The 25,784-nt window shown below is 43.5% G+C and overlaps 1 protein-coding gene across 2 annotated transcripts in view; it reads right to left on the bottom strand.

Moving 5' to 3' along the window:
• DDX31 (DEAD-box helicase 31) overlaps window positions 1–25,784 on the bottom strand; it is a 48,807-nt gene that overhangs the window by 10,514 nt on the left and 12,509 nt on the right. For both annotated transcript variants that reach the window (XM_034067357.1, XM_034067358.1), the window contains exons 14-19: window positions 25,272–25,331; window positions 19,319–19,369; window positions 17,173–17,312; window positions 11,730–11,811; window positions 5,727–5,838; window positions 314–494 (exon numbers count right to left, since the gene is read on the bottom strand). In XM_034067357.1, coding sequence (XP_033923248.1) covers window positions 314–494; window positions 5,727–5,838; window positions 11,730–11,811; window positions 17,173–17,312; window positions 19,319–19,369; window positions 25,272–25,331 — 626 coding nt within the window. The remainder of the gene's footprint in view (window positions 1–313; window positions 495–5,726; window positions 5,839–11,729; window positions 11,812–17,172; window positions 17,313–19,318; window positions 19,370–25,271; window positions 25,332–25,784) is intronic.

Below are 25,784 nucleotides of genomic sequence, written 5' to 3'. Positions count from 1 at the left end.
CGCAAATATTCAACCAAGTTGGTTTAATATATGTAATTTTTAGGCTCTCTAAAGCTATTAGAATAAGGGGACTGAAACAACAGCTCAGAGAGCAATGCAACCTGAACCAATGAGTCAACATCATTTAGCCTCTCTGGAACAGTCAGACATGACCTGCTCATGACAGTGGCATTGGATTAGATGGTCTTGAAAGGTCCCTTCCAACTCAAACTGCTTTAGGATTCCTGCAGCAAGCACAATCACCTTGAGGAGCAAAGCACACCACAGTTTGTCATGTGGTGGTCCTCAGCCCTGAAACATCAATTTGGCCTACCTTTTTGGCCTTGGTTTGGCTTTCTTCTTTGAGCCTGCAGCTGAAAATGCAGTCAGGTTCTGCGGGGCATCTCTCAGGCCAAAGCTCTTGGCCAAATGACCCAGGTGGAGAGATTTGATGTGGAAGATGTGCTTGAGGTTCCTGGGATAGGTGGTATAGGCACAAAGGAAAGACTGCAGTGCTGAGGGAAGGAAAAAAAAAGAGTGAATTCTGTTTGCTACTGCATTTTTATATATATACATACTTAAAGATTCAGCTGTTCCAGTTGAAACGACATTGGTCTTGTCCTTTGGGACACCTCCTGGTCAGCAGCTGGTAGAAAAGGTTGGTATGTTAAAAATCTGTGAAGGTTGTATAGTACTAATACAGTCCTGAAAGGAGAAGGTAGGTGGTGGAGAAGTGTCAGGAACTGAAACAAAGCTACATTAAGTTGCATTAGGTTTGCCTCTTGCAAGGATGCCCCTTCTGCTGGAAAGGGTGATGTCTGTAGTACATCTCACAGGAAGAGTCATTGACATCAGTGTTAGCAGATAAGGAGAGAAGGAATGGAGAGACGGGGATGAAGAGAGGGAAAAAGAAGCATGGAGATGGCATCGTAAGAGTCCTCTGATATTACAGTCCCAGTAGTCCGTGCATTTTTCACCAGTTACTAGCTAGTCCCTTATAATATCCGAGAGCCAGCTGGATTTCCTGACTCATCATCACACTGAGAACAGAGCTCACCTTCTCAAAAGGGAAAAAAAAAGTAATAGAATTGCATGCAAATTTTACTTCACATCCTTATATTCCTGTAATGCCCTTCCCTCAGGGCTCATTGCTCTAAAGTCAATCATCCACTAATATGAACACTACCACTGCTCTTCACGTACCCAGAACATTAACTACACCCAGGCTGTCCTCTCTGCTATGGGGAATAGAGGGACTTTTAGTAGGGAAAGTCTACAGCTCAGAAAATACCTCCCTTCAATCCTCTGCTGCCCTTCTGCTTGCTAAACCTCCTGTGTGCCCCCCCAGCCCTCACTCCATCCACCACCTACATCATTCTCTCCCTCTCAACCCCTGACAGCAGCAAGCTCTAAACTCTAACCTCTCCTGCCCTTGCCTGTTGAGCCACTGGACCAGCAAGTTTGCCCACAGCTTATGTCTAATCTCTTGGCAGCAGCCAGAGATTGGAGTTTATGAACAGTAATAAAAATGTCATTTTAGCAGATCAGCTCCTGGAAGGACCCAGGGAATCCATCAAAGCTCTGTTTACTGAGTAAAGCGAACTCCTTTTCCCAATCGATGAGAAGAAAAGATTGAGTTTTTTGCACCTTCTTCCCAATTTCACAATGTTACTCTTAGAGGCATCTGAGCAGCGAGAGACCTGTGTTTTCCCAAAAAGAGAATGCTAAATTCCAGATACTTCATCTCCGTGCCTAATCTAAAGGTCATGCTTCTGAGGGCTTATAAACCAGCTCAAATGCTCTCAAAAACTCTATTCTGCTGCCTTTTTTTTTCATAAAGTTATTGGTCCGATTCACCTGCTATGAGAAGGTGTAACTCTTCAAAAGAAACAGTACGAACTTGCTCCTGCTCTGACTCTGGTCCCGTTGGAGCCAATATAGCTGTCTTTCTCACAGCATTCGAAATGGTTGATACTAAAGATCCTGTTATTATGAAGGCTGAGCTCACCTCCCACAGTTCTTTGGGCAGGAAAGGCTGCTGGTACTAACTCCCCTGATCAGAGTTAGAGAATCAAAGTGTCAAAGGCCCCACTCTTCCCAAAGTCCTGACAGACAACAGTCAGATCCAGTCCTGAGTCAGAGCATGTAAAGCCAGAGCAAGCTGCAGGACACTAACCCAAAGCTGAGCTAACAACCCTGCCATACCTGCAGGTCAAAACCTCAGCTCATGCAACTGTCTGACCTCTGAGGAGCTCAGAGCTGCTAATGTTCAACACAGCACCATGAGATTCAAATGAAGACCTCTGGGGGTGGGATTCTGTTTAAAATCTTCACTATTAGGTCTTCAGACCTCTCAGTGTTGCCAGAGTTATGTTTCACAGCTTTTATGGGCACTTTTAGGGTTTTTTTAAAGTTGAAATTCAGTCATAATTTTATAATCAAAGAGATAGAGCTTTATGAAAACAACTCAGAAAGACTGGAAACAGTGCTGGTCATACTATAACTCACATAAAGGGTACCTCAATGCCACAGGAGCAAACTGCCTGAGCTGTTACTGGTTTTGCCATGCCAATATGAGTCTAAGGCAATGCATACTGGCCTGTGGTGGGATTCAGACTTGCACTCATGTAAGTGAGTGGATTTAGGCTGGTCCTTTCTACCCATGCATCCCCACTTTCCTATAGGAAATCTAAGTGTGGAAAGTCAAAGTTTAAAAAAAGCACACTACATCTGATGGAAGTTAGACAGGTTGAAGTGTTGTTGTTTTAAACAGGGGACAAGAGGGTAATGAGATATGAAAGTGAGACAGGTGACAGAACCTGTTCACCATGCTCTCAGCTGGCAGCCACTTCCCAGTGCTGGCCCTGGAGGGCAGCCTCAGCCACACAGCTGGATAAACTGGTGGAGGCATTTTGCCAGTGCACAAAGCATGTGAGAACAGGGAGGGAGCATGCACCAAACCTGCTATGGATTCAAGCATCGTGCCACAGTAGTGGGCTCCTGTAACTCTGCTGTCCCTGTAAACACACAGGGGCTGAGACCAGAAAAAATGAGGCAGAATACTCAACTAGTGGCTATAAAATGGGGAAACATGGAGGAGACAAGCAGGGTTTCACAGAATCACAGCATGGTTTGGGTTGGAAAGGACCTTAAAGCTCATCCAATCCCCCTGCCACCTTCCACTAGACCAAGTTGCTCCAAGCCTCATCCAACCTGGCCTTGAACACTGAATGATGGGGCATCCACAGCTCCTCTGGACAACCTGTTCTAGTGTCTCACTTCCCTCATAGTGAAGAACTTCTAATATCTAATCTAAATCTGCCATCTTCCCATTTAAAACCATTCCCCCTTGTCCTATCACTTACTGTAACCTCAGTGGCATGAAGGATCAAAGTCTCCTGACTTCTACCTGTCCCTCAACTCCAAAATGGAGTACCTACCACCATGCAACTCCTCAAATAGTCCTCTATTTCCCAAAAGGGGCTCCACGCTTCATGAGATTTGTCCTTCAGGTAGCAAGGCCCAGCCATACCCCTCCTCCCACCCACCTTACTGCGGATCGTCAATCAAGTTTGAAGGGCAGCACCTTCAGTGAACCATTTGATTTGAGTTTGGAAAATACGGGGCCAAGAGGCAGAAGGGGTGAGCGGGCAGGGAGCCACTCGCCTTTTGAAAGCAGGCTGCAGTGAAAACACTGCTTATTAACATTGACTGGGTCAGAAAACAGGGAAAAAGAGAAAAAGAGAGAGAAACAAATGCATCCCTGGCACAGCTTCCAATTGATTGTCTGCCATGAAAGCAAAAGCCAGCTGCCATGTTAATTATTCATGATGCCTGGCGCAGAGGGGAGGAAAAGGGGGCTTATGGAAGCCACTCAGCAGTGGAAAATTTGCATATGCAGATAGAAGAGTAGGAAAAAGAGGTGGAGTGCTCCTGTACAAGATAAATGGGATGCACAACATTTCAGCATTTCCTGATCTATTTTCTGCACTTCTTGTCCATGGTTAAAGAAGTCTTAGTGTTGAGGTTAGCAACAAGTGTGCATGTGAATGTGTGTGCACAGTGACATATGCTGTACAGAGAAACCACAGAGGTTTTCCAAGGGTAAGCAGAGCCATTTGGTTGTTCTACACCAGCCAGTTAAGGTTAGAAGTTTGCATGGGGTATAAGGAATCCCAGGGGAGCAACAAGAAGCTCATCCGTGCAGAATCAAGGATTATGATCATATTAATCACATGCTTTGAGACTGAGGACTTAAAAGTGCAGCTGTAAAAGTAATTACACCAATCAACTAGCACAACACAACCTAAAAATGGGCGCAAGACACTTGCATTGCAGTTTCTAACACTTTACTGTAGGAGAAAGGTACTACAAAGCTCTGAGGAAAAAAGTCAGCTCTGCAACTATCAGAGTGTGTGTGTGTGCAAGAAGCAGTACAGTGACATGCAGTGGCAGGGGGTAGAGCAGAGTGAAACAGGAGGATTTCAAGTACATCAGTGCAACCATGCACCATTAAAAGCATGCAGAATAGTTTGGGGTAAGCAGGTAGAATAAGCATTAGTCTTTCTGCTGTGTCATCACCTAACAAGTTAGTACAACATTCAGAAAAAAACAGCAAATTTGACCTCTTGAATGATCACTTCTCAGGATTCCAAACCATTTTAATGTTTAACTTTACTTCTATCTTGAGAACAGCCTTCCCTTATCCAGTTTCTATGATGACACTTCACATCTCAAAGGCCAATTTCCCCATTTGGTTTTGGACCCCTTAGTATGCAATTTATGCAGTTTAGCACATATGGGACACTTGTGTGCACACATATACAGCAGGCAAACAAAACCAATGTAAGCCATTAAAATTCATCACAACAGGACCCCTCTCATCCAAATCTAAATGGAAATGCTGCAGAACATAAACCAGCAGGATTTGACACAGATCAATGTGATCTTCATGTACCTGGAACATTAACTACACCCAGGTCATCCTTACTGGGTAACAGAACAGTACACAGAAGAGGGGTACTTAAGCTGCACCACTTTTTTGGCTCCTGTCAGGAGAGTGCATAGTGTTTGTTTTCCTACAACATTCCCAGCAAGTTTGTCATCTTTCCCCAAATCTGCTTTCCTCTGGATTGTCCAAATTGAGAAGCAGAAGAGAAGTTCCTTGTACTGTTCAGTGACAAGTGCTTGGCAAAGATGGGAAATGAAATCCCAGAACCCCAGATTTGCACCTGGCTACAGTTATTAAATCCATCCCTATTTTTCCCCTTTCTGCCTGAGTAGCTGTCCATTCTCTCATTTGTTTCCCATTCCACACAACAACCTCCAGTTTAAGATCCTTGCCTGTTAAGAGCTGCTCCCAAGGCATCCTGTCTTACAGGCTTCAAATTCAGCCCTGGTGTAAACTGAAAGCATCTAAGGAGTATTGGACCAGGATGTAGTTAAGCAAGTCACCCATGACCTCCCCAGCATAATACAATCTATTCGCTCATGCAATCGGGTCAGAGCCCTTGGATGTGAATCCTATCAAACCCCAAGATTAAACCTCATTTGCACGTAAAATGGGAATGCAAGAAATTGACATTTAATATCATCACAAAGCCTTCTGGGCTCATATCAAACCCCTACAGAGCCCAACGGCCCCAAAATGCTTCTTCCAAGCCTTTCCCCTGCAGCTCTCCCCCAGAAGAAAAGCTTGGCAGCTTTTGTAAACCCTTCTGGATGAAGCTGAACAGACACACACTGACCTTTCTTTGCCCACCGGACAGTCCCCTCGCTGGAGTGAACGTGGTCTTCAAATCTGGTCTGCAAGACCGTGGCCCGCTCCCGGACTTCCTGAGGGTCCGTGCCACAGGATTGCTGCAAGGGCGACGGGAGGATTAGAGGAAAGAGAGAATTTGAGTCGGGAATAATGAAGCAGTTTACAATAGATTTAATAACAGTAAAATCACACAGTAACCACCGAGGGGCCAACAAAGGTAATCCTCTCAATATTACTAGAGGAAAAAAAAAGATAAAGATGTTAAAGTCAAAGCAGCCTGTGCGGAGAGGAGAGCAAATCAGTTTTAATTTTGTGTTTTCTAACATCTATCATGTATCTTTTTCCCCTACTCCCACCCCCTCCCTGATTCAACAGGCCAGATACCACTGCTAGTTTCCATTGCAGTTATGTGGAATAACTCCCTCCAGACTCTAAATTAACAGTTTCAGACTGATGCTGCAAGTTCCTCCTTGGGCAGAAGATCTATGTTCATCCTCAGGCTCCAGAGAATGGACTAAATTCCATGCCTGTGAACAAAGCCCTAGTATGAACTGCTCACTATCAATGCCCACATGAAGTTTTCTCACTGTCAACAAGTCATACTTCACTGTAACTGCCATCAGGAGGTTCTTCTAGAGTAAGAGAAGCCCCTTGCACCAACGGCAGGACAGAATAAGCTCCCTCAAACCAAAGAGGCAATTTTGCATGTGCTCAAGCTTTGCCAGGCTCAGGCTGTAGGATGCAGGTCAGGAAATGGAAAACAAACATTCCTGGGAACAAGCTGTTACTGGAAGGAGAGAAGAGGCTGTATCTCTTTCTCTCAATTACCCAGGCAGAGAAAGGAAATGTGGACAAGGAACAGGGGAATTTTTGATGGGAAGCTGACAGCAAAGTGCAAAGCCAAGCATCCCAAAAAATGGCCACAGTTCTCAAAAGCTACTCAGACACAAACCAGCATCCAGGACTAACAGTGCCAGGTCCAAGGCAGCAACTTGATACTGGTCAATCCCCTCTTCTGACCAGGGCTCACTGAAAACAAACATTCACCTCCCACACTCCCATACTAGGCCTCTGCCAAGGCAACAATCCTGCTGTTCCTTCCTGGCAGATTTGTATGCTAATGCTGCAAACCCCTCCTTCCCTCACAGCTGTGAGCTCACCTCTGCACTGCTGCTAGCCCAGGAGAACTGCACCACACTGACACTGTGAACCTCAGCGATCCTGGAAGCCAGTTAATGCTGCTGGCACCCTACACAAAATGTTTTGCTGACCCATATCTACCACTCTATAGCTGAACAGCGAATCTGCCCAGAGACAGACCTCAAATGTAGCCTAAACCCTCCTGCACAGTGCCCTCCTTTGAAGTCAAGATCCCACAGCTTCTTCCACCACTGGGTTCAGTGAAGCAAACACATGTGGGGACTAGAGTTCCTGCTCACTCACTACCTGGACTAACTGTGCATCAGCATCTCCAAAGACAATGGTGGGTACATTAAGGCTACATCAAGAGTTTCCCAGGTTCCTGGCCTCTGCTATCTGTCTCCCAATCCACTTGAGAAAGACTCACCACACAGCTTGTTTCACAGACACCTTTTGGTTTGACTTCATGTGTGCCTATTAATCAGCTGAGACGGTCTCTAGCCGAGGGGCCTCTGTAAAGGTTTAATAAACTACAAGTGGCGCTGCCTCCCCAAGTGGACACTCACTGTTGTGACTAAGAAGTTTCCATTGATGTGAAACATAAAACTTTCTCGCCCCGCCTGCTCCTCCTAGCCCCCATCACTTTTCTTTTGTTAAGCCTCCTGGCAGCACAAAGTGTCACCTTCCCAGCATTTTTTAATATGAATGTGAAATTAGTGAGGTTTGCCCTTTCCCCTGGCGGACAGAATCCTCTGTTATTAAAAAGTAAAGCACTTTAATAATGAAAACTTTTTCTCTTTTTCCTGTGTTTTAACTGTTTAAAATTAATGAGAAGGGCATAACGGTTGTCAAAGCGATATTGAAAGCCGGGTAGCCAGGACCGAATAAGCACGAAAATCCCTCCAGAGTGTTAAATAAACAGTGCTTCAGCCCCCTCTGAATCCCTCTGTTGGTTATTGTATACATTCTGTAACAGCACTCAGAATAGATCTGAGCACCGGGGAGGCAGAAAGGTTTCAGAATTCCAATAAAGGCCTCAAATTAAAGACAGCCTGGTGCGAATTCCAGGAGAAAATTAAAGAGACCTCAAGCTTAAGTGACAGGTGACTTGCTTCTGTGTCACAACTGTCAGGGGATTTAGTGATAATATGGCAATATATTACAAAGGACTTTTCTTATTCCCCCCTTTAGGTTTCAAAATGAGGCATCTCTTCTTCCTGGTGCTGGGGGGAGAAAAAAAAAAAGTAAGACAAAAATGAGGGATAAAAAACTAGGTGCATAATTTCCAAAGTGTGAGGTCAGCCCAAGAGAAATAAATGAAAAAAACCCAAATGGCAGGAAACATAATGTACTTGGAAAACAGCTTCTCCCCTCCTCCCATCTCTACCTTGTCTTTTATCCCCCTTCAGCCCCTTGAGACAGATCTCATTTTAAAATTGCCCCCTAATGGGCATGACCCCCCTGTGTTTGATTCCTGCTTTCCAGGGAGGCTCATCTAAAAAAGTAAAAAACAAGACAATAATAATAAAACCCCATAAATCTGAATTTAAAACCGACTCGGAGCCAAACTGGGAAAATAAAACCTGCCACCATGTCTGGGCAGATCAAATAAAACAGGGCTACTGGAAGTGCACTGGAAGCCATCCTGTATGCTTTGCTCACACAGGCAAGCTTTAATCCTGCTCGTATCCTGGTTTGGATGAACAGGACAATTAATTTGAGACCTTACACGTTTCTCCAAGACCCAAAAGATAAAAGGCTACCCCAGAGGTTTGTGTGATCTACTCTCCATCTAGATGAAGTAGTTGCATCTGTTAAGTAAGAAGCATTATTGCCATTATGGAGAAATAGTGGCATAGGAGAACTTTGTCTACCTTGTGTTTGCTTAAAAGCCTGTTCTGGCAGATCCCTAACCACCAGTATGGTAACTGCGGTCAATAACAGTATCTGTGAGCTACAAGAAGAAATGGACCTGGATGCAAACTTATTTAACTGGTTCAAGACATCAGGGGGACCCCCCCAAATGCCAACTGCACCAGGAAAAGACACTTATTTCTTTCAGAAGAAGGAAACTTCTCATTATAAAGACTGCAGCTTTTAGGTTTGAGAAGTTGGGACAAGTACTGAAAGCTTCTGATTTCATTAAGAGAGTACGCTAATGGGAGAAAGAACTGAAATATAATACAGATAGACTAAGGCAGATAAGTTCTTCCTTAAAACAGTTAAAAAAAACCTCAACAAACCAAGGGATGGGGAAAAAAGCACCAAAATGCCAGGCTGTAACATCTCCTGTTTCCATTATCCTTCAAAACAAAATGAAGGATTTTGTTTTAATAACAACTTTTTACTAACCTCTGCACACCTTCCCTAGAACTCACCAAGTCCCCCTGCCCCCCTCCATAAAAGTTGAAAGATCAAATTTATTCTCTTTGTAGGCAGGTGAACATTCACACACCCAGACATAGCCACATATATATTTTATATACCTAAATATAAAATATACATTTTACAGGCACTTCAGCTTGCTCCCTGGCTGCACACAGAAGTCCAAAATATACACGTTCCAACGTGGTACTTGTAATGGACTTTAGTTGAAGCAATGAGAACCGAGGAGCATTATAATGAGGTTCCTGTGTGCATGACTATAATATATACATGACTCAATGCACGGAGAACTGATAAGCAAAGCTAACGCTCTCTCAAATGGCAACATCACAAACAGATCAGGTTCAGCTCCTCATAACAAGTTCTCAATCACTCTCTGTCCCATGCAAAGTCCCACTGCATTCCCAGCTCACTGCACTGTCTTTACAGCAAATGTACAGAATTTAAGAGAGATTAACCCTCCTGAAAACTTGGAAACGTGCCCCTGCAGCTTCTGAGAAAGCACTGCAGACCACTCACAGAGCCTCTGATAGCGATAAAATAGAAAGCTAACAAACAGAATGAAGCTTTGACTGTATTTAACACATTTTTTCAAGTAATTCCTGAAGAAGCCTATTTGATCTTGACAGAACTACTGTAATTTCATCCCCATTAAATGATACACTTTTTTTTTTCCATAAAGAGAAACTATTTCTCAGTACTGATCCTCTCAGAGTCTGAGCCACACCACACAAAAATAGGTTATTCTGGTTTTGTAAATTCCTGCAGCAAAGTCAGACCACCCTAAACCGAGGGTGGATATATCTCAGTTCCAGCAAAGTCAACAGCAAAATCCCATTCCCTTTGATGGCAGAGGGAAGAGAGGAATTCAATCCCACCTTTGACTGCCACTGAAAGGAACCAGCTCCTTCTGTATGTGCACTCATGTCCCCGGCATGGCAGCACATGCCCAGGCAGCACTGCTGAGCAAAAACCAGAGCAACTGCTGCTTTCAAACATGGTTCGATTTGATATTTTTGTGAATTAACGGGAGAAAGACAAAAGAAGAGTATTTAGAATATTCTGTACTTAGATGTCTAGAGTATTTTACAATTTAAAAGCATGGGAGAAATACCTATTTGATGAGTCCTGATAGTAAAAAGACTTGCTAGCTTTTTATTGCTGTTCCTTTGGAACAAGGAACATAAAGACACTGAGATGTTTCAGTATTTCTGCAATGATTCAACAATTTTGAACCTCTGCATGTACTGGGCTCTGACATTCAGCAGCCTTTTTCTCTTGCTGCTTTTCAAAAGCTACCTCGTAATTTCCTAGAAAAAAACATGTTCTCTTTTTTCCCCCAGTTTCCAAGAAATAACATTTGTCCTCAAGCCCAGAACAAATAATATTCTGTCCCACGTCAGCAACAGATTTAAAGTGCAGTTTCTGCATAAATGTATCTGTGGAAAAACTCTCCAAAAGAAGCCCAAAGTTACCTGCCTATAAGCACATTTGGGAGTAAAGGAAAGTATTTCTACACAGAACTACTTCAAATAATTTTTGAATTAACAAAGCACAACTAAACTTTTACATATTTGTTGAATGAGTTAAGAGCTCATATCCTAGGCCCGATCCGGACATTCGAAATACAGGCATTACAGGCTGCTTTCAGGGAAAAAACATGCAGTGACAGGAAAGAGCTTTACACAGAGCTGTATCTCAGAGGAGCCACAGATCTGGCTTTCTGTGAAATACAGGGTGTGTAGGAAAACTGAACATCTTTCAAAAGCATGTTTACCCAGAACACCACAGTTCCTAACAGTCATCTGCAGGAAACAAGAAGGCTCATACATGGCGTAACAGAAAGAACGAGCAGGCAAAACAGCAACAAGAGAAAAAAGAGCATGCTGCATCATGCTTGACACATTCCTGACTTCTTGGAGGATTTAATTTACCAGAATGCAAGAACACCCGAGACATCAATTGCAAATGACTGAATTCTGTGAATTAGCAACTTGAAGGCAGACCCAAACCTTGCTGAAGTCAATAAAAAGATGCCTGTCAACCAACCCAGTGCACTTTAGTTTAGGCTCAAAGTAAATATAGATAATAAAAACCCATATGTGACACATAACCAAATCTTATTTCTTAAGAGAAGTTTTGTGTCATTTGTGATCTCCAGCAGTGCCAAAAATCCAAGAACAGAAACACAATGGGGAAAACACCCCAAGCTTTTGCAGCCAGAAACCTTTATTGTCTGTTACAAAAATACTTGCTGAAGAGTTAAAAAATGATGCTTTTTGGGGACATCAGTTTAATGATTGGACAGTTGTGATATAAGGCAGTTCTATAATAACTTGCATTGCCCAGCATCATGGATATGCCAACCCTTGTATGGTAAAGACAGAAGCTAAGGGAAGAATACTCATGATGTTTAACTGGTAAATGAAAACTGGAGCGATTCTGAATCAGCAGAATAACTCACCTTTCTTCCTGGTCTGTGCAACTTGAAGCGATTGTCTTTCATCAGGCTGGATAATACTTTCTCCATCTTCATCTCTGAAACACTGAAGCAACAAAGACAAAAAAATTACCATTTCTCCAACTTTTCAGATATAGCACATAATAAACCACAGGCTGACAACGGAGTGCAAGAAGATTAGATTTACATGCTCAGCTTGAGTATTTATCCCTGGAATACATCAGGTCTTGCTCCAGACACTTACTCAGAAACCCTAAAAGTGTAACTTATCATAAAATCTCGGCCCCAGCTAAACTGGTGCTTTCACTGGAAGAGACACAATTTTACCCACAGTCTTGCTCTCACAAGTCACCAACACACACTCCAGTTCTAACAGAGCATCATAACTGAGGGTGGACTTTCAGTTCTCTGGGAGTCTCCTTGATTCTTAACCAGAGTAAATAAGAAAAAAAAATAGGTCTTGAATTATATTTTCATTGTTTTAATGCTATTTCTTTCCCTGAATTGAGAAGCACCAAGACAAGTGGGAACCATCTGATTACATTTTGCACTAAGAGAAACTCAAACTAGAGTTGAAGCAGCTCAGAACATTAAATGCTTCTTGCAGATTTACTTTATAACAGTAAGATCTGTAACCTCCACTTTGAACCCAGAGCATGTCAAACATTTTATTGTACATTAGATGCCATGGAAAGGGAGCAGAACTCTTACATCTGGTCTCCCCCAGTTTACTTTCCAGATTCCCTGGAATCAGAGACAGTGTTCAGTCCTCCAAGGAACAAACTGATTTGATGTTTACACACATTTGTTTCCATCCGTACTAGCGACCATGATCCTAAAACTAAAGCTGTGTAAAGACGAAGTTCATTCCTGTCATAGGGACTCAAGCTCAGAGGGTAAAAACAGGATCCCAAGGAACATTTCCTACCAAGCTAACTCCTCTGAAGCTTCCTTCCCTCTGGTCACGTTATTATTCTTTCCCACAAGATCTTACATGATTCCAACTTCTTGCTACATCGCCTGGGTCTTCCTGATGGACGCACCCCCCCTCCAACTCATTTATAGCTTCAAAAGCCACCTCTGACACCAAATACACCGTTTGATTTCCTTCCCTATTCTTAGAACTCACCTTCCCTCTCATTTGAAGTGCAAAGCCAAAGCCCAGCGCAGTAGGGACCCTATAGCATCTTTTTTAAATACAGGAGACTCAGTCAGCTGTCCTAGCCAGGCTTCACACTGGGCATTTATTTTCATTCTGTCGACTCACATTCCTCCTGTAGAGTCAACCAGATGATTTATTCTCTAGTCCTGCTTGCAAGACACTGCTGGGTACTCTTATGGCCCAGATACTGGAAACACTTACAAACCTGCTTCATTTTCAAGTGCGTGGTCCTACTTAGAGGTGCATTTACAGGAGATGAAAAATCCTTCATCCTCTCTAACACTGTCTTGTGGGGCATATGTACTCCAGGTGATAATACAGGAACAGCTGTGCAGCTCCAGGCCATTAATATTACAGCTGCTTCCAAACTGGGTCCCATTTCCAAGGGAATTACCCAGATGATAAAAGCTGAAGTCTGTGGGCCCAAATTTTCAGCTATGGGCAAAGGTCATCTCTAGAAAACAAATTCTTTTCCTTTTTATACCAGACTAGATCATAAATACTGCATGGAAGCCAAGGAGTTCATCTGGGGTTACATCAGTCTAAAGAAGAGAGAAATCTTGGGGGTCCACCAGTTCTCTGAGACTCCTGAATGTCAGATGAATAGAAAGATGTATGTGGTTTCCAAAAGGAAGCAGTGCTGATCCTCTTTGATTTGTAAATTACAGAAAGACATGCTAACAACAAGGATATTCCCTTTCTTTCACTCAAAGATCCCTAAACACCTGGCTAGGAAGAACAGACGAATCATTGCCATACTGTGTAACAGGATACCACAATCCTTGCCTGTTCCCCAGTCCTTCCCAGTTAAAGTGACAAATACCTTTTACTTTTGCAATCTGCCTTTTCAGCCTCAGTCAGCTCATCACAATACAAAGAAAGGAAAAAAGGTGGTCCAGAGAAACAGCCATCCAGCCTGGAAGGTACAGGGTAGCCTCAAGATCTCCTATATGGGAGACAAGCAGCTGGGACTCACGATGTAGCAGATTCCTCTGCAGAGAATGCAGAGAAAGGCGGGGGAATGATGGGGGAGAAAGGGAAATGGAGCATAAAAAGACAACTGAGGGTTTCTCTGTTTGGTTTTGAAGAGTATAACAGCAAATTAAAACATAAATGGCAATCACTTAAGCAAGAGAAAAGCATCCCCCATCACCCCCCCAACCCCGAAGGTTGCTTTGACACCGCCATGAATGAAAACGTCAAACCTTTGACATTGATTTGTGTGGGATGTCACCCCCTCTCCGATCCTCCTCCCGCCTGGCACGCCGCCAGCTCGCAGCCTAACAGTGATGTGAACCGGGTTCGCAGCGGGGAGCACGGTGCGAGGGGGGCGAGCACAGCCCTCCAGAAGGGAGAGAAATGACTCGTGCCTTCACGGAGAGGAGCTTCCCTTTATAAATTAGTTAGGCCGCCGTTAGGAGATAAAGAAATTATCTGATAGCTGTCGAGGCAGGCGCTGCTAGATTGCAGTTGAAGGAGGGAAAAGAGACATAAGGGAACAAAACACGAAGTGAACCTTGCTGACTTTCTTCTGCTTTTTGCCTCTTTCCTTTGAAGGAAAATCTGTTAGTTACACTGAGAGCTGAGACAGAACATTTTGGAGTCTAACCTTTAAAATAAAGAAGAAAGAAAGAGAGAGGAAATGTAAACATGAGTGTGCATGTGCACGCACGCAGCTACAGTTAGGTAGAGGAACCACAACTTCAAGCCACACAAAGACTGAAAGGAAAGTTGCAGAGAGATGCATACAGCTTTCTTGAGCCCCATCGGGAATTACTGATCTCAGCAGAGCCAAAGTGAGATCGTTTTGGCAAAGGCTAATGCTGCTTTTCCACAGTGGAAGCCAAGGAGAGGCTTCAGGTACCGGTGAAAATTAATTGCGAGCGATTTCCAATTTCAAAGGCAGTCATCCCTAATTCCGAAGTGGATTTTCACCAGGAACAAAGCCACGTCTGCTCTCATTACTTCCGACTCTCAACACTTCTGGACTTACTCCCATGCATGCTGGGGTGGGTGGAGGGGCTTAAGAAAAACTCAGGGTCAGATCCTCATCTACTGCAAAGCAGCACGGCACATCTCATTTACACCAGCTGAAGGCTGCGGGGACCCATCTCATGCTTTGTCTTCTCAGAAATACATATTTTATGAAGTATTTACATTTCAATAAACCCAGCAGGAATTTAATTTAAAAAAAGAAAAAACAAATTAAAAAAAGAAATTCACAACACACGCTCGGCCTCCATAAACCCCAAAGATGGAAAAATTAAGCAAAGAATAAAATGCAAACTCCAGAAACTTGTGCAGTCTGAGTTAAAAGCTAGAAGGATTTAGGGTAAAGAAACAAAAATTACCAGTGCTTAACAGGATCAGTGACAGTCCAACACATGCTGTCTTTCGCCCTTGCACTGAATTAAATTGTCAGGATTATCACCATAATGCTCTGTTTATGAAGGGTAACGGCAATTTGTGCTGATGGCACTTGCTGCCTCTTGCTTCAAGCTGCCTTCCCGCATCTTCTCTGTAATTCATCAGCCCTTTTCTATCCCGTTGCCCCTTCTCACACCATGCGCTACTGTGTAGGAAGAGCAGAGGACACATGACTGCAAAGAGGCCGACTCGCCCACCCATGCCAATTAGACACTCATCTTCTTCCATGTGAAGACGGGGGTCAAGGAAGGCAAATTGCACTCCTTTTTGGCAAGTCCCTCATCTGCAGGGCAGCACGTTTTATGAAGAACATAAAACAAACAAACAAGAAAAGACAATTCCCACAGTTGTTCGGCTCTGTTGATTTGAGAAGTGGAGCAAAAAATGAGCATTCAAAGAAACCTCCCTCTGCTCATTCAGCACAGCCTTCTACAGATCTGTGAAGAACATGGTGAGCTCAACAACAGGTCTCCTTAGCAGATATAATTACCAACATGAGTGACACTGCTCCTTAAACTTGTTACAAATCAACAAAATGGGATAAAAGCATTAACATTTAAAATAAAAAAGGAGGGAAATTTCCCCCTCCTTCTTCCAAAACTTCCAAAATATTATAAAATAGAAAAATAGAACTTTCCACTTGGAGTTAAAAATTCACAATTATGTGGGATTTCACCTTTAAATGTCAGTGCTGTTTGTTACATGAAAAAAAATCCTGTCAGCTTAGCCCTCCATGTCTTGCTGGTGTCTGCTTAACAGATAGTTACCTGGGATGATGGATGGCTCTTTGTTAGACCACTAAATGGCTCACAGCCTAGAATAAGCCTGTATTTACTGCCAACATTTGTTTGTTTCAAGGATGCAAACCCAAATATGACTCCAAGCAGCTCCACCCGACATAAACATGAGAAATAAGAGAGAACTAATTTGTGCATGAGTTTACAGGGCTCCATCAACACTAGTACAGCACTATACTCAGCTGATGTTCTGAAACGCTGAGAGACAGCAGAGCAGGGAGGAAGGGGAGTCACATACACCCAGCTAACTGCTGAGGAGGCTTCAGACCTGATGGCACTCCTGACTAGCAATGCTGAGCAGAGACTTGGGGGTTTTCTCCACAAAAAAGACCATTGCAGAAGCAAGCTAAGCTAAGATCTCATCATGGGTTGGCCACCAGGTAGCTGACTGCATGCTGGACTGGTCCTTATCCACCCTTCCATGCTCTCCTTACTGCCTACTCCCAAGTCTGAGCTAGAGATGGTGAAAAAGAAGCTTTCTCAGCTAGCTTGGAAGCACATCCCACTTTTGATCTGCAGAGTCCATCCTCCTTATTACCCTTCAGGACCACACTAGGCACTCACTACTTGCAAAAGGCCCTGCTATTCCTGTTACAAGTCACTTGCACAACTCATCTTAGCCAATTACCTGCCAGGTATGACCCACAGCTCCCTTGCTATTTCCCTGCCGGATCTCTCCTGAAGAGAAATCACAGTCTCTGACAATATGGTGCTATGCAGGCAGATGGCCAGTTAGCATCTGACAGGCTCATTTGACTTGTGATCTCCACATAGCCACAATTTGAACCCAGGGCCAGAGAGATAACAATGGAGTGCACAGGATCTCTGACTATCGTCTCCTCTCTGCCCCTCACCACACACACTCACTCACACACAATCTGCCAGGCTGATGATTTTCACACACTTTCCTTTCTCCTTTTGCTAGTCTGGGGCCAGTCCTGGATCACAAGAATTAATAAATTCTTATTAAAACCTGCCCGAGACACAGTCCCGCTGCAAGTGCCATGGAAGGTTAATTAGCAAGGATGAGCTGAAACTTTTGTTCGCGTTTCTGACTCACTTAATCTTGTGAGAAGCCAGCAAGCTGACATATTCTGCCTCCGAAGGCGCCAGGACAAGCAGGCTGTTCCCGTGACAGCCAATGCGAGCCGTCCTCCCGATCCGGTGGATGTATTCCGCAGGTGAAGCTGGAGCATTATACTTCAGAAAGGGAACATGAGAAGGGAAAAGAGGAATTAACAGAACATGGTGTGTTAATTATAAACGAGACAGCCCACTCATCTGAAACAAAAGGGATCTCAGCAAACCCCACATGCTGCACCTTCCTTGGAATTGGCCTGTTTATAAAGAGCTCATTGGGCTCATCCCTATAACCATCACTCAGCCCCCTCATCCCCTATCATGACATGTGAATGTGACACATTGGCCAACTTTCAGATAATAGGACAGTTTCCCCATCTCAGTGTCTCTCTTTGCCTTTTACATTTTATTTCTATACAGGCACATCAGGAACCTGTTTGCTTCCCTTAAAAGATAAAATAATCTCAGGGGGACCTCAAACCAAACAGCCCCCAGGAGTACCCCTGTGGTGCAGGAAGCTGCCTGCTCTCTGTCATCAAATAGAAGATGACAATTCAAATTTAGACTTGGGCTAAATTGCTTTGTTTTGATTAAAGCAAATCATAGCTGGTTACTGGAGAAAAGAAATCTAAGAGAGATGAGGGAGAAAGTGCTTTCAGCAGCATAAAATGCAGGTAACAACTGTCTTCCCATGTACAACTATCAGTCAGTAAGAAAATGTTGCTTAAAGTCACCCCTAATATAGTGGTGCCTCTCATTTACTTCACTGAGAATCAAAACTGCCCAGCTATTTGCAAGATCTGATAAAGGGTGACATATTTCCCTCCCTATAACCTCCCCCTATTCTTCCTCCCTCCTCTCTTTCCTGGAAAAATGAACATGCACAGAGATACTGCTCAGAAATGAGCCCTCAGCAGTTTAACTGGAAAAAACCCAACCACCAAAGCCCACTATAGTGTTTATACCTGTGCCCTCTGGCAAAGTTTCTACTGGCTAGAGGTGTGAGTAAGATGCTGTGAGCAATCTAATTGCTCCCTGCAGGTCCTTGCTCTTGGACACAGCTCTCAGGACAGCTGAGATTTCGCCTTCTGGACACACAGAAGTCTCCCAGGGCTTTAGGTAATTTGCACTGCGTTCTAACACTGGCAACTATATCTTTGGTTAAATTATATTAATATACAGATCTGGGAATTACAGACTTCACTTCCCCAGCCTTCTCCAGCTAGCTACCTGCTGCAAAGCCTTTCTTCTTTAAAAACACAAAATTAAAATCAAATTGGTTACCTGAAGGGATGAGGTAGAAATTAAAAAGCTTTGCTGAGGCTCTGTGCCCTGTTCTTTTTACCCAGGTGTCACTTGATTCTTGAGAATCTCTGGATCAGTTTTTCCTCCATTCAACTAACCTTTTCCTAATTATTAATCTTTTATAAAAATGAAATCTACTTCATGCTCTCAAGCTTCCTCTTTGATATGACAGGCTGCCATTTTTAAGGTTCAATCCATCTCTCCTAGTTTCTCTTTTCTTCCAAGACAATATTTCTGTCAACAGCAATGCAGCAGTGGGGTTTTTTTGTTGTTTGGTTGTTTTTTCCCAGGGAAAATCTGTACTATGCAGTTCTACTGCAAGCTAAATGCTTACAGTTCAACCCAGCACAGCCTCACTTGCAACATTCAGGTCACTGCACAGACACTATTGGGCTACTCAATGTTTAACATTAGGATCACACTTAAACTCCTAACAGAACTGCCTCCCCAGCAAGCTGAGAAACACAGAAACACAAAACTGCAATAGAGATGGTCAGTACTTTACAAGATTTGGCTTCCTGTAGGGAGGAATGGAGGGCATTTCCTCCCAGCCTGTGGAATATTATTATACAGCTGGTAACACTGGAGTTATTGAAGAGGAAAACAGACTATCAAAACCAAAGGTATGATAACAGTGCCATATCCTAGCAAAACCCTTAGTCCCTATCCTGCAGTCAGGAACATGTCAGTCTTCCACACCTGTAAGCATCAGCACAAAGACCAGCAAACTGCAGAAAGAGGGACTGGACAAGAAAGGGTTTTCATCTCAGCAACACTGCATTTCATATACAAGTACACGCACACACACACTGCAAGCTTACCTGCACGATCCATGTCACTTGAGGCAGGTCTAGTCCACGCGCTGCAACATCCTTTAAAATTAATAAGGAAATTACTTTAGTAAAAATGCTTTCAAGATATCAGCAAAGAACGAGCTCTTCTGGGATGGCAATTATGCCAGGAAACAACTAGCTACACAAATAGGAATTCTATGTGCCTTGTTTGGGGAGAGATGGACCAAAGGTCAGAAATAATGTTGAGGGTTTTAAAGCACAAGGAGTATTATTAACATGCTAATACAACAGAAATAATCCAGTACTGTGGCCCAAAGCCTGAAGGATATTAAACCACTTGTCTGAGAGTGGTGTTGAGTTGCAGTGGTCTGTTACAATCCCTTTATATTATATCTGAGAGAATCAACTGCCTTAATGGTAGTGATGCCTTTGGTTCTTCAGTTTGTTTCACTGATGAAAACAGATCTGCTCCTAGGCACATACTACTCAAACAGTGAGAGAGGCAGAAGGAAATCTCTGGAAGGCAACGCTATTTCTGAGAACACCTTTCTTCACAGAAAGCCTAAGAATTAAAACGTGGCTGCTTATGATGAAGAGGAAAATGGACATACAGCCAATGGTCAAGGATCCTAGGACTTGAGTGGAATGTACAAGGATGCCGTGATCTCCACCTACAAATCATTAGTTGTTTCCTAGGTGATGGGCTGAAGTTGAGGAACAGGTGACTTGCAAATCACTTGGCCCAATGATAAAAGGTCCACAAACAATTTAGCAGAACCTGTAGAAAACTGGAGTACAGTTCAAGGAGAGGGGACTTCAGCTACCCAATATTTTCACCAGTCTTGTTTCCATTTGGAGAAGCAAAACTCAATCCTGAAGAAACAAGTCTGAAGCTGCTGTCAGGAGTGTTATTTGATATGCCAGCTGGTGAGAAAACCCATCAACTTGGAGAAGGACTAGAATGAGACCCTTTAGTTATCTGCAGCCATTATAGCTCAAAAAAACATACCCTTTCAAAGAGAAAAGTGAGCGTAAATACTGTTCAAAATGGAGAGAGAGTGTAAACATGTTTCAATCTCCCTTCTTGATTTTCTGTTCATTAGTAATGTCCTCACATACTCCTTGGATTTTGCATTCACCACGCACAATAGCAGAGCAGGTGTGCAGATTTAACTCTGTTAGGAAATGTTTTGGAACACATGTATCTTTTAGCTGGTTGCAAAATAGAATATATTAAGAACGTAAGCAGGAGCTTAATGTACTAAAAATGTGTCAGCCACCCACTGAAGTGTTTTCATGCAACTCCCACACACGTTAAAAGACTCGGAAGCTGATGTTTTGGCAGCAAAGGCCTTCCCATAAGCACTAGCCAGGTTGTTTTGTGGCTCCAAATGCAGTAAAAGAGAAGACACTTTCCACAGCGCCCACTCTGAAATAACACACACTTTCGCTCCAACATGCTCATTAAGCAGCGACTTGTTCCCAGAGTCAGAATGAACAGATGTACAAAAAGCCATTTAAAGGAGGGTGGAGGAAATAAATCAAGTCGGGAACGTGTACAGCAGTTACCAGGATAACAAGATTATAAAGTCTACAGCACAATCAGACAGGAGTGCTGACGCTTGATTCCGATCAGGTTGGCCCTCATATATTTCCATGCTGACATGCCTTTGGTCTTTTCCTATACTGTGCTCTTTCTCATACCCAGTAGTCTAGGAAAAGCTGTGTTTGATAGGAGGGCTCTGACCTTGGGGCAGGGTCAGCTCACCCAAAATAAACAGATAGCCAAGCTGCCCCTGTGGTCAGGAGCAGGCACCTCCAACATGGGCAGAAGAAGGAGACAGCAGGGGCAGAAGCCATTGCTCTCATCCAGCAGGATTTTTCTCTCCTCTTCTAAGATACATTTTCTCAACACCTCTGGCTGGAAAACTACTGCTGCAGACAGTCTTGTTCTTGTGTGCATTAGCCAAAGCATGCAGAGAAGTTGAATAGTTAACCAAAAGCCTAATAAATAGCCAGGGACAACATTTTAGGAGGAGGCTTTCTCCCATCATCAGCCTTGTATTCACTATTGCTTTCACAATCCCACCAACTCCACTCAGCTGTTACTGACACATATCAGCAGCTATTCTCCTGGGGTTTAACTTGGCTTTCTTTCAGAAGTGTCTTGGGATTTACTGGTAATTGGAGTGTTTTGCAAACTCTCAAAGATTCCTCAGTATCAGTCCACCTGCGTCTCCTGTAGCTCCTTTTCCTCAAAGACCCTAGCAGACAGCAGCAAGGTAGAATTAGGATAAAAAGTTTTGAGTTGATTTGCTTTCCTCTGCTGGCAGAGCCCATGAGCTTCCTGTTTCTCAGATCTTTAGAAAGTATTTGTGGGTCACCATACCAGGAGAGAATACAACTCAAACAATAGTTATCCAGTTTTGCTAGCACTACATTTATTCCACACACAGAATCACCAACCCGCTGCCAGTGCTCTTCCAAGAAGCCCAATATATTTCTAATGTACTACTTTTCCACTGCCCCAGAGTATTGCCCTTTCCATGCATGACCTCACACCAGCATTCCTTAATAACAAGCAAATCTAGAATACAAACTACTGATCTAGAATCAGCAAATCACCATTGATTCTTTTCAGTGGACAACTGAAGGAAGAATCAAGTGTTCATCTCACAGGAGAAAGGAGAAATAACCTACATCAATGCAATTTTAGAGAAAACCCACATACCAAGCAAACAAGATGACCTGAACCCTCAACCATATTACTGCCCTGATCCCAACTGCAAGACACAGAATGGCACAGTATCATGTGGATGAGGACCCCCAGAAATGCTGAAATTTCTGCTTCTAACAACTCATGCTACCAACCTAAGCTTGAGGTGGTGGGGTACACAGGGGTGGGTGCAAGGGAACAGAGGGCAGAAAGGTCACACCTAAAGCAAGGCACTGAAGAAGATCCAACAGACACAGCCACAAAAGTTTTGCAAGGGCCTTGGTTTGCTCAGTCCCTCTCACACAATCTAATTAGGGCAAAGGAAATTGCTAAAGTTGCTTTTGAAAGACACTCAATGGTGAGGTCTTGAAGGCCCTGAGCTTGACAATTGGCTGCCTACATGAGGCCTAGAAGTACAGATGGAAGGCAGCTTGCTCAGGTGCCAGGCTGTCAGTTGGATTAAAATGACTCATTTATTTACCAAAGAACCTCACAAAGTGCTTTAGCTAACAGGCAGAGAGGGCCTAACGGCTCTCCAAGCTGGGGAAGAAGCTCTCTCGCCTTCCCGGCCTGCCAAAAGTCATTACTGCCGAGTGTGGAAAGCCATCAGCAGGGTAGAGACCCCCGTCGGCAGGGTGACAGATTGGGCTGCGTAATCAGAGGAGGAAGGGGAGAGCACAGAAGCTGTCAGAGGCGAAAGCTCTTGGCTGGGGCCGCCAGAAAACTGGCAAGATGAGTTAGCGTGACTGAGTAAACAGCAAACAATCTCCAAATGATCTTTCCTCTCTCCCTGGAAGAGATGAACTTGTTTAAAAGGCACATCCCAAAGGAAGCTGCAAAGAACTTCAGTGAAGGAGAGAGAAATAAATGTGGATGAGACCCTCTGAGATACATGGCCCTTCTTTATTTTCTTGCCTGCCAGCTTATATTGTCTGGCAAAAATATTTTATGGAATATATTAATATACATATGACATACAGCAAATTAATAAAAGGAACAGCAGGTCCCATTGCTTACTAGAGCGGAAAGATGGGTGGAGAACATGGCATAAGGGACAAGGGAAGGACGGCAACATTATTTGTGTTGCTCTTTTGTGAGCCAGGTTTCAAGATTTCATGGGCACAAAACATTATTTCTGCAGTAAAAAGACAGAAATCTCTTTCTGCAAAACATTTTCGCTCATATGAGAAAAGTGTCAGAAAAGGCAATGCCCTCAGAGGCAGGAGGTGGTCACAGTGCCTGGCTGCCCTTTGGACATCTGCGCTGGGGAGGCACCTGTAATGTGGGACTGGTGCAAAGTGTATCTCTATATTAAGGTGTCCATATGGTCCCCATTACTGTGGTAACAGGCCACCTCCTGGTTTCAATGCATTTGTCCTCCCAACATCTCTGTAAGATAGAAAAGTGCTACTATCCCCATTTTACAGATGGGGAGCTGAAGCACAGAGAGATTTTGGACTCAAACACAACTTACTGTGCTTAACGTGCTAACCATGTGCCAGCTGAGCCACAGCAACCATAACCATCAGGATTTGCATCCCTGCCTTGCAGTAAATGCAAAGCAGCTTAGATGGAAATGAAGGAGGGTTACGATAAATGCATTGCTTTACACCACCCTCTTCATGGCAGTCTAGGCTAATTCACATTACCTCCCATTTATGACAGGTCAGGAGCAAACATACAACTATTGCTGCTCAGCTGACATGTGGCTACTTGCCTTGTCATCACAATTCCATATTCACTTGCAGAGTCTGTGGCATGGTAGGAAATCAAAACACATCTCCCGCATCTCAAGATGGGGATCCCACCTACTCTATTTCTTTATCCAGCTTATTCTTCCTCCTACCTTGTCAACAGCTGTACATTTCCTGGCAGATTCTTCCTGTCACAGGCTGCATTTCCCTTTTGAACAGTCTCACCCAGGAACTGATATCCCAGTGACTGCAACGATTCCATTTTCTCTTTGTCTAAAATTGAGCATTCACTGTCTTTCCAAACGTGTAAATGAAATTTCAGTTTAACAAGACATGTCCCTGAAATTTCTCAGTTACAGACAGCATGTACATGAAGCATAACAAAGTATTATTTAGAATTTACCAAATGCTTCTTATCTTCAAAACACTTAAGCTACACCACCGAGTGATTTAACCTTTGCTATTCTCCTCAGTTAAGACACTACGTATTACCTCTGTACACAGGTAAACCAAGCTATAGATACACTTACGCATTGCAAAGATGCATTTTGACCTTGATCACATCACTGAAAGGTTGCACACACAAGCAGGGCAAAGACCAGCACGTAACAAGTACAATTTTACAGGTGATACAACACACAATTTGGCAACACTAAATCGAACACTCCTACACACAGGGCAGCCCTAGTTTGAACTCGGCTATTAAAAAGATGAAATTGAGCCCCCACTCTCTGAAAAAAATGGCACCTAGTTTCCTTTAAGAATAATCTGCTTCAAGAAGGAGTCATTTCAGAGCTGGAGAGGGTTTCTCAGCTCTAATTACTCCCGATCGCTGTAATTTACAAGTTTGCGGTGGGTAGAAATCACCAAGATTCACACATTTTCAGATCAACAGCTGCCACTATTAGAGAGCAAATCGTGCAGCCTTCTGCACCACTGCAGCAGGCTAGCTGTGGCACCGACAGGTCAGAAACGAGAAGAGGAAGGTGCCACCACAGCACAAGGGTGCCAGCAAACTTCAGTAGAGGACAAGAATTTCTCCCTCAGCACCCTTGAAGGAAGCTTGAAGGGCAAAGCATGGAGAGCAGTGGAGCATGTGCATTTCTAGTGACACCATTCTCAGGTTGGGCTTCCCTTCCATCCCTGCAGGTTTTTGTTTTTAACCTTGGGGTAGTCATTAAGATGGGAAATATCACATTACATCCAATTTACCTGGCAGTTCTAGGGCATACTACAAACTAGGATTGCATTCTACTGACTGCATGTAGAGTGCAAGGTTCCAGCTCCAAATGATCAGATTTTTCCAGACATAAGACCATGCAAAATACTTAGAGGCCTCTTGTAATAGACATACATTTTTTCTGTATGTGGTACCTTGCAGGAAAAGATCATGTCTGCAAAGAGGGCAGTGGTCCTTATTTAACATGTGAGATGCAGAAAAAGGAGATGACTTTCCTCAAGGTCAGACAGCGAGCTGGAATTAGAGCTCAGTGCCAAATCCTCTGCTCTACCATTAGGTATCAGGCAGGCCCATTAGTGTGGAGCTGCAAAAGGAATCCAAGTTACTTACAGTGCAAAGCAAGATGCCGGTTTTGGATTTTAGGAACTCCTGGAAGACCTCTGTTCTTTCCTAGAGAATTGATTCAGAAAAATGAAAGAGTGCTTATGCACATTACAATCAAACATAAAGCAAATTAGTTAATGTAACAATTTAACAACTATGCCTTGTTCACTAGATCATGTACAGCTTCAAAAGCAAAGGAATTGACTACACTTGTTCCAGTCAGACTGTTCCTGCAAATGGAAAAATATATATCTATGGCATACAGGTGTGGTCCTGCGTAGGAAAGCAAAGCATCTGGGGCAAGCCTGAATGCCTTTATTCAAATCAAAGCAGCCAATACCTCCAGAGTTTGCACAGAAGCATGGCCTATGTATGTTAGAAAGCAGTAACTGTTTTACACAGGGAGGGGATCCACAATAGATTAGGCAGCAGCAATAGGAGCACTGGCATACTTTATGGGCAGCACACGCTTTTGTGAATGCAAGAAAAAGCTGGACATCTTGTCTGTCCAGTCACAAG

Source organism: Melopsittacus undulatus, chromosome 11 (assembly GCF_012275295.1).
Source record: "Melopsittacus undulatus isolate bMelUnd1 chromosome 11, bMelUnd1.mat.Z, whole genome shotgun sequence".
Taxonomy (NCBI): domain Eukaryota; kingdom Metazoa; phylum Chordata; class Aves; order Psittaciformes; family Psittaculidae; genus Melopsittacus; species Melopsittacus undulatus.
Note: the sequence above shows the minus strand (reverse complement) of the source record. Positions and strands in the feature narration are given on the sequence as shown.